Genomic DNA, 12,231 nt, shown 5'->3' with positions numbered 1-12,231 from the left:
CAATACCTCTCCATATGTGACAAGAATCAGTGCTGCCTTACTGTCTGGGTGTGGCACATATCTCTGCAAAGCGCAGTGTCTGTTGCTCCTTCACACCCAGAACTTGAGAAGCCCAAGAGCTTCACCTATGGAAGCACCTGATGGAGAAGGCTATGAGACCCCTCTCTGATCCGGGCCAGGGAGAACCCCCTCCCCTCCCCTCCACCGCTGTACATGGGCCTCAACTGCTTAGCAGTGCCCCTCCAAGCACCTGCCTTGGAGAGGAGCCATCACAACTAAGCCCAAGGACTCTTTTTCCAGGACTCCCCATGAGAGCAGAGGGTACTCTCATGGGCACAAGTCCCCGGTAAGGACCATGCTTCCTCCCTGAGCTAGTCCAGGACAGGTGAGACATCGCAAGTGGAACCTAAGGAACTGCCTCAGATGAAGAGCCCCAGTTCTGAGGGCAAGACACGTAAAAAGAAAGATCTGTTGGTCACCTCAGTGCCAAAGCATAAGGATAGACACTCGCTGGTTCTGACTACGAGTGCCAGATCCATTGTCAGTGCTGCCTCATCCATCTAAATACTGTCCAGTCACTGCAGATGCACCGGATCCATCAGACTTATGTGAACCCCTCAGACAGCAGGGCATATAGAGGCTTATATAACACCTCCTTTACCCACAGCCTCCATTTCTTTCCGGCCTGGCCCTCCCCAAGGATGTCCTTACTCTGGAAGAGGAGCCTACATCACTGTTCCAGGAGCTGTCTCACCTCCAACCATCCAGCAGGAATGCCCCAGTACCTAAGGCACTGCCGCTACCAGTGCAGTAGTTCTCAGATTCAGAAGAATCAGAGGAGAAGGCTGCACTGGTATCTCCGCAGAGACCGTTGAGCCCTGATAGACAGTCAAGAGGTTACTCTCACCATTCTGCCAGGTACGCTGCTGGTACCAATTTCCTTGGGGTCCCCCACAACCAATCAATCCTTATTTCTGGCCTTACTGGGATCTGTGGGATCCTTACGGTTAGCGTCTGGGGCCCCTCAGGAGTTGTACTGCTCCCTCTAGTCACCAGTTCTATCAGTATACAAGGAGGAAGAGGTGGAACCGGATCCTTAGGTACCAGCAGTTCCAGTGGGTGCCTCTTCATCTTCCTTGGATGAAGTGGTCACTCCTCCTTCACCTTCTTTGCCAAATGACAATCTCCAGTACCAGGAGCTGTTATGAAGAGTGGCCAGTGACCTACAGATCCCATTAGAGGAGATCTAGAACCCTTAACATGGGCTCCTGGACACCTTGAAGCCACAGGGACTGAGTAAAGTTGCTCTACCCATCGATGAGGCCATTACTAGAACTAGCTAGAGCGGTATGGCACACTCTAGTATCCTGTTCCCCTACACTGGAAAGGAACAAGTGATGATATGTTGTTCCTGCGAAAAGGGATGAATTCTTATTCTTTCATCCTGCCCCCAACTTGCTAGTGATGCAGGTGGCTCCTAAAAGGGCTAAATCATGCTATCAAAGGGCAACCCTGGCAAATAAAGGCTCTAAGAGACTTGACCTCCTGAAAAGGAAGGTCATCTCCTCCACCAGCTTGCAATTTCGTGTTGCTAACTACCAAGCGTTGTTAGCAAAATATGATTTTAATACCTATTTCAGGCTTGTGGACTTCACAGACAAGCTTTCCACAGAGGACAGGGTGCAATTTCAGTCCTTTTAGCTGAGGGAAAGCTAGTGGCAAAGGTGGCACTCCAGGCTTCAGTGGATGCTGCAGACATGGCTTCCAGAAGTTTGACCGCTGAGCTAGTCATGAGGGACTCCTGGGTGCAATCATCAAGGTTTCCTAGAGAAGCCCAAAACACTATCCGGGACCTCGCTTTGTTGAATCAAAACTCTTTTAATGAGCAATCAGACGAGTCCCTGCACTCACTAAAAGACAAGATTGGCTCTGGGTTCCCTGGTGATTTATACTCTGGCCCCAGGAGGAAACACCAGAGGCAACCTTATAAACCCAGGCCATCCCCACCTCATGCACCTTATTAGCAGTGCATAACCAAGCCACTGCACAAACGTCAGAAGATTCAGAGGTCTCGCTTCTCAGCCCCCTCTATTTTCTCAGCCTGTACTCATGCTCAACCATCAGCCAAGAGCCACTTTTGACATATGGTCAAGACCTGTGTACCACCACTGATGCCAGCTACTTCTTCACTCACAACTGGAACAAGATCACTACAGACAGCTGGGTTCTAGAGATTATCCACCAGGGATACTCCATTCCCTTCTCACAAACCCCCTTTCCAGTCCCCTTCAGGGATTACTCTCACGAGGGAATTCTTTAGCGGGAAACAGAATCCCTCTTACTTTGAGGGGCAATAGAGTGCATCCTGCCTCATTACCATGGAAGAGGATTCTACACCCTGTATTTCCTAATTCCCCAAAAAGGCAGCAGGGGTACACCCCTCCTGGGCTTTCGTCAACTCAGCATCTTTATTCTAAAACTGAAGTTCCGGATGATTATGCTGGCATCTATAATCCCCTCCCTTCCAGAAGGGATGTGGTTCACAGCTATTGACACGAAGGACACATATTTCCATGTGGACATCCTGCATGTTATAATAGGCCAGGAATACTTCCAGTTTTGAGTCCTCCCCTTTGAGCTGGCTACAGCACTCATAGTAATTACACAGCTTTTCTCTGTGATAGCAGCCCAGTTGACATGCCAGGACTATACAGTACTCCCATACCTGGATGATTGGCTCCTGGTAGGCCAATCTCATCAGGAGGTCAGGTCATTGACAAGGGTTCCAATACAACTTTTAACAGCCCTAGGCATTTGCATAAATGAAGAAAAGTCTGTGTTGTGACCCACAACTTTTTGGGTGAAAGTTTGACTCAATTTCTGCAGGAGCGTTCCTCCCCTCAGAAAGGTTTCATGCACTGAGCACCCTGATTGCACATATCACTCGCAGACCGTGAGCCACAGTGCACAAGTGCCTCTCGCTGTTAGGCCACTCAACCAAGCAAGGACCATATCAACTCCAGAGTTCACTTACGGTACCTGCAAGTACAAGCAAGGACAATATCAACTCCAGGGTAGTTGTTCCTCCCAGAGTTGTTTCCTCTCTAACTTGGTGGTCAAAACAGGAAGAGGTCATGGTGAGAATTCCCTCCAGCCCTCCCAGCCCCAGGGGCACCACTGTGATGGACACCTCCCATCTGGGGCGGGGTGCTCACTTGGACAATCACACTGCTCAGGGTACCTGTACCCCATGGAGGCCCGGCTACATATACATTTACTGGAACTGAGGGTGGTCCTTCTGCTTATATGCTTGCTACATATTCAGATAATGTCAGATCTTATCACCACTGTATAAACAAACAGGGAAGAGCGAGATCTCCTCCCCTCTGCCAGGAGGCAGTCAGACTTTGGAACAGGTGCATCAGGAACTGCAACATAATACAAGTGGTGTACCATCCCAGTATTCACAGCTCCTTGGCAGGCAAAATAAGCAAAAGCTTCTCAATAGACTACGCGTGGGAGATTCATGACACAGTCCTGAACAAGATATTATCTGTATTCTGCTACCTGCCCTCCGTCCCCTCTGCTTTGGATCCTGTTAGATTGTGGTAAGAAGAGAAACTGGAGAGGCATCGACCCACATTGCCTCTTATGCCCTTATGCCCTTAGCACGAGGCGAACTACTGCAAACGTGTGGGCCAACGGACACTGCTTTGAAGAACAGCCAGACTCGGGTGCTTGCATACCCACATGTGTAGTACAGAAAGGGACCATGCATCTCGAAGAACCTCCAGTTACAGTAAGTAACTTCCACTTACATGATATCATATGTTGTTTACCTCTTCCTGTTCTATCACAATTATGTTAAATGTTTTCACTGTATGCACTTCTAGATTTCATTTCTGCAGTTAGTTTTATCACAGATTTCACATGTGGCCATGATTTGAGAGTCTCACAAGCAAACATGCTTAGAGTATCTCATTTTAAATTAATCTTTTCAGTTTTATCATTTAAATTTATCAGTATGTAGGTATTCCTTTGTTTTTCTTTATGATATTCAAAAGAAAAGCCAAAGTGTTAATGAAGACACGTTATTCAGTCATTCCTATGGAATGCAGTTGAAAAGTGTAACTCATTTCACTCATGTCTGTGCCTGTTAATTGTTGGTTTCAGAAGGATATACTAAAAAAATAATTGTTAATAAAAAAACCCCAGGAATGCAACTGAGTGAATGCCTTGCACAAGGCTTTGCCTGCCATCCTACTCTGGCAAGCAGAAATCAACTGTTTATATATGGGTGTGACCTTGTTTGAACAGAGTCCACATATTGATTCAAACATGTATATTCCTCCTAAAAGTGTTTACTTGGATCTGTTTTAAGGATAAAGTTTTCTGCCCTAGCTTTTACTTAACACTCATGCTGTGTTCTAGCCACTTTTCAAGAAAATGTTGGAATGCTGCATGTGTTGAGATCAGAGGAATGGTTTATCGTTTCAGGCTGGAGTTTTCAAAGGAGCCTAAGGAAGTTAGGGACCCAACCCTCATTGAAATTCACAAGTGGCATGAAGAGGACACAACTCATTGACTTTAATGGAATAGTACCCTTTTAGACTTGCAGAAAATGTGTTTAGTGTTTGCTTATCCTTAATTTATGCCTGGGCTGCTATCAGTGTTGGGTATTTCTTCATATCAGAAAGGTTCAGAGTCCTTATTAAGGAAGCTTTTGTCAGATGAAAATTATTCATTTGGAATGACGTGAAGCATGAAAAACGTGTGAGAATTGCACAGCGGGTAGGTAGAAGATGCTCAGATGGACACTATGAAGCCCAGATGCAGGACAAACTAGAAGACATGTTTTAGGAACAAGATCAAAAGCCCAGTTAATTAAATGGAGACTTTTTGGATCAGGCCTATAGAGCTCAAGTCCAAGTTTGCTGATATCGAGCCTCTGAGCATCAGCTGTCAGTTTGGAATCACACGTAAGCAGTAACATGCATACTAACAAAATAATAAACGCCTTTGGATTCCACAACTTAACATTATCTGCCTTTTTTTAAGGTAAAGCAGTGGTTATAAACCTTGAGTTGTTAAAACAGTCTTCTTTGCATGCACAATACACGCTTTCCATACATTATCATAACGTTTTTAATTACAGATCCCATGCAGGGACCAAGTTTGTAATTCCCAATAGGAACAAGTTCATGTTGTTGAATAATAGTGTGGTGACACAAGTTATCCTCAGAGTTACGGGATGCTATATCACTGGATAGGAGAATAGTTCCACTGAGTGAAATAATTCCTATTTTTTAAATTCCATATTAGAAATCTTCTTTAGCTTCTTGGGTAATTGCATAATTAGGGGAAACTAGTATAGGTTTAGTGGGGCTGCAAATGGTTTTCCTAGAGCTTTGTGATACATCACAAGGGGTTACGAGACGTCCCACAGTAACATCACTGAGTAAAATGGAGCTCCTCTGTAATCTCATAATGTCTTGAGGTATAAGGCAAGGCACATCCAAAGAGCCAGAAGTCCTGTGCAGGACTGGAAGGGCAGGAAAGAGGTCATATGAACCTTCTTCCCATTGCACATCTTGCACCAGGGCACTCAGGAACTGCTCCCTCTGAGCCTTTCAGAGGACACAGATTGCCTGAAGGGGGCAAGAATAAGGCAGGGCCATGGTTCCATCTACCTTTCCCCATCTGCCACAGCAGCAGCTTGAAGATCTGGCCAGGCATGCTGAAGGGGAGTAAATTGTGTGAGTGAAGCGTTCTCACTCCCCGGGGGTTGTGGGATGCTACCACTCCACTCCACCTCCTTACTGCTTAAGGCTGTAGCTAAATGCCAGTGTCTAGCTCGGTGACAGCTGTGGTCACCAGTTATATCCGTAGTCAATGGAGTTATTGTATATTGTGATATCTTTCAACATTCATTAGAAGGCAGCTTGTGCCACCACTTAAGCATTTTTTCAAATCACATAATTACTTAATAGACTGAAATATTTATCAAGTGTGCAGCCTAATTACCCCATAGATGAGAATAACCCCGAATACTCCCCTGGGAGCCTAGCACATGCCTAATTACAGTTTTATAATTAGTCATGTGGTAGGCTTGGAAGAAGCATCCAGGAAGCCTGCTGAGCCACAAGCAGCAAAGCAGAGAGGGGGGGAAGGTTAGACAACTCTTGTAGCAGCAAGGTAGGTAGTCAATAAGGCAGTAGGGTGAAGCACAAAAGGGCCAGATGGTGTCCAAGTAATGATGATCGAACATGATAAGGTTAGGGTCAGGGTTAAATCATGGGGGGGGATTTATTTTTAACCCAAATTCCTTTTATTAGTGAGATATTTAGAATGGTGAAAGTTTTATCATCTTTACACTCAGAAATGAATGATCACCTACCAGGACAGAGTAGCATCTTACTCACATTGGAGAGCTGAAATGAAGCAGGCTACTTGTGTGACTGTCTGCTGTCCCATGTTCATGAGGGGCTGACAGTCTGTCCCAGATTTTTGTGACAATTTTCTATATTGGGAGCTGGATGCTAGCACAGAGCCAGATTCTGCAACTCTTATTCCCAGATTCTGTTGCTCAGAGGTTTGGGAATGTCAATAGCAGTCCTGGCAGAGAAGGATTAATGGGCAGAGTGCAGGTGATATAATCACTGTGGTCCCCACTGAAATGAAACAAAGCAACTATTTAACAGCATACTATATAAATATATATAATATTTTAGAACAAGCATGTCCGACTGGAAGCACAGTATGAATTCAGGTTGGCATAATATAAAGCCTAGTTCTGATTTGCTCAGGACACGGGAGTTAACAGAAATAGAATATTTTTGATGACAAGAAGTGAACAGGACCTTGGTTTTTCTCTTCTTAAATTCATCCTCTCCAGCCATGCAGTACTTTGCATTACATTGGATCGTTGATCCACTATTGACTGACAAGGCTGTATAACACCTACCGAATTTCTAGCACCTTTTCCCTTGAGATCTCCCAGCTAATTACTGACACAGCATAAGCCTGCTTAGCTTGAGCAAGCTGACATGACCGCAGCTTGAGGCAATATGGCTGTAGGTTAATTGCAGCCTTCCCTTACCATAACTTATTCACATTAATGTGATGTTGCTAACCATTAGTTTTGAAGATCTCTGGATTTCATTACAAGCACAATTCTTCTCAAAGAAAACAAAGTTAACTGAACTGAATAAACATTATAAATCTATTTAAACTGCTTTGTGTTTTTTTTTAAACAGGCCACAGAAAAACAGAGACAAGCCTCATTAATTTGCAGAGAAAAGCATCATTTAAAACATTATGTATGACTGTTTGACTGTGCAATTAATTACCCTTCTTCTGGCAGGCAATGTAATGAGCCTGTATCTGAAATACTCGCTTTAATGAGCCTGTATCTTGGAAAATGAGGATTTCACATTGTAATGCTTGCCTTCTTCCTTGCTTTAAAGAGATTTAGCACAACTTTTAATTCATGATACAGTTTCCAAAAGTGGATGGAGTTTACTGTAATTCTTGATAATAAGCTCTTGTGTTCTGATTGTGTGTGTGTATGTGTGTGTGTGTGTGTGTGTTAATGGGAGTTACTAAATTATGATAGGAATATTTTGATGACCCCCTTTTTTTTTACAGTACCATAAATTACTATACTCTAGAATAGTGTTACTATAGAGAGTAGGTGAGGTTAAGAGCAATGGCAGCTCCAAGCAATCAGTTGTTTACACTGCTGTAATCCCACTGAAATCAGTAGAGTTATAGTGGGAGAATGCCAGTGTGGAGAATCAGGCCCTTAGTCGCACAGGCCTATGCTGTTAGAAAAACGTGCACTTATGTGGTAAGGGCGCATGCTCTGACTCAGAAGGTGGGGAAGGAAGGTCAGGAAGTGATGCAGAGGAATCTGTACAACCATCTCTGCCCTCCATGGATTCCCTGAGATCTGCACAATTTCCCCCTAGATCTCAGGGAATCTGCATATTTTAGTGGGCTTTGCCTCCTTGCCTTTCAAGAGAAGGCAACCCACCCCAAGAACAATCTGAAGGAAGCCACACAAGTTGAATTTAGTTTTCTAATCCTTATGCAGGTTTTTACCATGTTGATGTCAGCGTGGCCCTTAGATTATCACTTTGGGAAAGAGAGTTGGTCTCCCTCTGTATTCTGTACAGCACCAAACATGCTGCAAGTGCACAAAAATGTCATTTTTCACTCCCTGTGCCATGCTGCAGGAGACAGTACCAGTGACATCAGATGTAATATCAGTGATCACGCAACCCTGGGGTTTAGATTAATAAAAGATTGTGAGCGTATATGTGGAATAAAAATGATACCGTTAAGTAATATTTTATGATACAATTGAAAATGACTAAAATACTGCAGTTCTGACAAAACCAGCCTGCGTTTCTTTACTGGTGGCTGAGTTGCACAAAACAGGGTTGGAATTTTTAACTTGCTTTTCACTGAGCCATTCCTTCACGGACTTCAAAGTCAGATCATAGCCTTACGAAATACACACATACAAGTTTACATTCTCACTCCCCCTCATACATAAATTTTCAGTTCCCTTTCTTTGGTTTGGCTATTGAGGCCAGAGAATTTCATTTAAGATAATTAATGTTCACACAGCTGATGAGAGAGAAAATTCACTCCTAGATTTCTCTGGGACTTGTTCTCCCCAACTTCATTAGTGAAGAGCATTAAGTTCTCAGCTATAGGTAAAGTCCAACAAAATTAAAATCATATGTACTGAGAAAAATATGAATAATTGCCATAACCTCTCTCAGCGGGTCTTTTCCCTTGGTATTTAGACCCTTCAAACACTTGTAGACATTTATCATACGCCCCTTAGTCATCATTTGGCCAAGCTGATACATTGTTAGGTCTTTTAATCTTTCCTCATAAATCAAATTCTTCAGCCCCATGATCAGTTTTGTTACTTTTATCTGAAGTCTCTCCAGTTTGATGACATCTGTTTGGGAGCAAGTTTTTCCAGAGCTACAGACAGTGTTATAATCACCGCTGCTGCTGCTAGGGAGGAGCCTGGGGTAGGAGCCGGTGTTCATGAAGGGAGGGGCCTGACATTGCTGTGGTGCGGGGACTTGGTGATCCTGAATTGTAGGGGATGGTGCTCCAGTGGGGGAGGAGGGAATAATGCTGGGCTGAGGGGCATGGGTATCCAAAAGGGGGGCTACAGCGGAGTCATGCTGACCAGGATTGTCTCATTGTTTCCTTGTATTCCCCATCTGTCTCCTTCTGTTGTCTCTTGTCTTATACTTAGATTGGAAGCTCTTTGGGGACCATCTTCTTGTTCTGTGTTTGTACAGCGCATAGCACAATGGGGTCATGGTCTGTGACTGAAGCTCCTAGGTGCTATAGTGATTATTACTACTGATAATAGCAATAACAGGTAAGGGAGAGGGGATGTTCCCTTGCTCCCTTTTTCCCAGCCACACAATGCAGAGTAGCAGGGGTTGAGGAGCACCGGTCCAGGGGGCTGTGAAGTTAATCAGGCCAACATTTCCAGAAAGTGGCCTTTGATTTTGTAAACCTTTGTTTTGGGGAGCACTTGAGGCAGTGAGCGGCTGATTTTCAATGTGCTGCACGCGCTCAGCTTGCAGTAATTTCAGTAGGAGTCGTGGGCGCTCTGCATTGGTGAAAATTGGGTCTCAATTGGGTACTCAAAATTGTCACACTTGGTAATTGTGGACTATATCAGTTTTAGATGGTATAATCTCTGCCTTGCAGATGAGGTGAGCCTTAATTAATATTTGTAAAACCCTTTGACAGAATTGAGTCCAAAATACTGTACACCTTTATTCTTTGCAGACTTTTCTGTAAATATAATAACTAGGTATTAAGCATAACTTTATCACAGAGGTCCCTTATGTTAGTCCTATTGGCAGTATTAGTTTCGTAATTTTCTCTTTTTTGCTCTGTATCTGTTTATGCTGCGTAAACTGGAAACATCAAATAAATGCACAGCTCGTGTCACTTCAGATCAGCCTTATCCAACATCTCATTGTGATATGACTCTCACCCCACGTAGAAATACATTTTGCATGTAAGAGCTTAGCAGCATGGTCTCTCGTTTGTTACAAGTCTACTATTAGTGAACTATGATGGTGTCTATTGGACTTATTATAGATCAAGGGGGGAAAATCCAGATCTGAAATTAAATTGATAACAATCTCTTTCAATTCCCAGATTGGCTTAAATAGGTCTCAGTATGTTCTATAATCTAGTTATATGTAGAAATAACTATATCTCCTTCCCAAAGACCCTAGCTTCTACTCCGTGGGAACTTTATTGGAAAAGTTTTCTTTTTGTACTAGTAAGCCACTGCTGTCAATTTCATTTCCCAAGAGATCTTAGCTTATTTGATTTTGATGCAGTCTTTTACAGACTGAGTTTGGGAATTCAAATGAAAATCCCAGTGCATTGTTTCATAGTGCAGGAAAGGGAGAAATACTCCTTCTTTTTGAAAGCACTTACCGTATCTTTGTATTTTCTTTTCCAAGAGGCACTTGTCCCCTGAAGAGTTCCAGGAAGTCTTCAAAATGAACATAGAAGAATTTGATCGTCTGGCACTTTGGAAGCGGAATGACCTAAAGAAAAAGGCCCTGCTTTTCTAACCTCGCTCAGACAGAAAAAAAAAATAATGTGCTTAATCAAAACAAAAATTGTCTTGCCAGAACTATCATATGCAGTTACTGTTGAACCATTGTCCAGCTTCATTGTGTTAGTGTATGTGGGAGGGAAGCAAAGGAAAAGATTAAATGGCAGTGCACTAGTATAGAGGTAATTTGTTGACATTGCATGACTGGCTGGTTCTGTCCTGGTCCTAGCCAGTTTACAACATACAAAAATCTAGCTTTAAATTAATTGTTGCTTGTGGTTATTGCTTGTTGCAAAAGAAGATTTTAAGAGGGAAGAGAAAGAAATGTAGCTGTGACAAAAGAAATCCACCTAACATTTTGTTTCAATAAGTTCTACAATAATGATGAAACTTTTAGAAATCACATGACTAATGAACATAAAGTTCTCCTACGGGGGGGGATAATAGGCTATTTTTTAAAAAAATGCAGGAAAGGCCAAAGAAAAGCATTTCAGCAAGTTGCAACTGTTTTTGTGTGGTACTTTTTAGGAATGAAAGCAAAACTATCAAAGCACCTTAAATATAGTTCTTACACTTTAGATGGAAGCTACTCTCTAAAAGATCACATACATCTAAATAGTAACTAGTTATCTTCAATTACAACACAAAGAGATTTTATTTTATTACAAAATATATTGTGACAAATCACAGTTATAATGACTAAAGCATATAAAGAGACCTACTAAGAAAAGTTTATGTCCCATTCATCAGGAAAACTAAAGCCTTATACAAAACTGGTTCAAGGGTGTAAAGTGCCAGTTACTTGTGTTTTCCTAATCTTTTGGGGATTTTTTACATTTCGTGCTGATACAAATACCGTGAAATCTTAAATCTCTCTCTCTATATCTACATATAAAATAATATTGTTTTGTAAATATATGTTAAAGCATAAAGGCATACTTATTTCCTCTACTCTTTGGCTTTACTTTTTAAGCCTGAAGAGCTATGGTGGCAATTTGATCGCTGTGGAATAGTAGCGTTCAGCATAAAATGTAACAAAAAAATAACAACAAAAAAAGCTTGATGTGCTCTATCAATAATTATCAAATGGTAACCAAATATATATATTATAAAAACCCTTTTTCATTAATATTTGCATGTTTCTGTACAAATCAAATAAAAAACCTCTATTATTGGTGAAGCACCTTGAAACTTTATCTTAAATAACAAGTAAAGTTAACAAAATCTACGTGTTTGATATGAACATTAGATATTAAGACCTCTTCCAGCTGAAAGACAGTATTAAATTTAATAATTTCATATGGTCAAAAATACAGTTGCTGTTGAAGAATGTTTTTAAAATGAGTTGCTAGTTTTATGTGATACTAAAAGAGCATTTAAAGAAAAGTACATTTTTCAGCCATATGTTTAACAGTCTTGAGTGTTTGTACCCATCTTCTACATCACTCTGTCTTTTTGCGTTTCCTTAAAGTAACTTTAATATATGCACTGCTTCACACTAGTTCAACTGGTCCAGTGATGGGGAAATTGTAGCGTTGAACATGCCTTCTTTCAATTAACATTCAAAATTCATGCTGTTGGAAATAAATATTTTCTCATGACCTAAA

The 12,231-nt window shown here is 42.1% G+C and overlaps 1 protein-coding gene across 11 annotated transcripts in view; it reads left to right on the top strand.

Moving 5' to 3' along the window:
* ABLIM2 (actin binding LIM protein family member 2) overlaps window positions 1–12,231 on the top strand; it is a 211,972-nt gene extending 199,741 nt beyond the window's left edge. For all 11 annotated transcript variants that reach the window (XM_039540941.1, XM_039540943.1, XM_039540944.1 and 8 more), the window contains one exon: window positions 10,527–12,231. In XM_039540941.1, the coding sequence (XP_039396875.1) occupies window positions 10,527–10,640 (114 nt within the window). In that variant the 3' untranslated portion in view covers window positions 10,641–12,231. The remainder of the gene's footprint in view (window positions 1–10,526) is intronic.

The sequence above is a fragment of the Mauremys reevesii genome, linkage group 5 (genome assembly GCF_016161935.1).
Source record: "Mauremys reevesii isolate NIE-2019 linkage group 5, ASM1616193v1, whole genome shotgun sequence".
Classification (NCBI taxonomy): Eukaryota; Metazoa; Chordata; order Testudines; family Geoemydidae; genus Mauremys; species Mauremys reevesii.
Note: the sequence above shows the minus strand (reverse complement) of the source record. Positions and strands in the feature narration are given on the sequence as shown.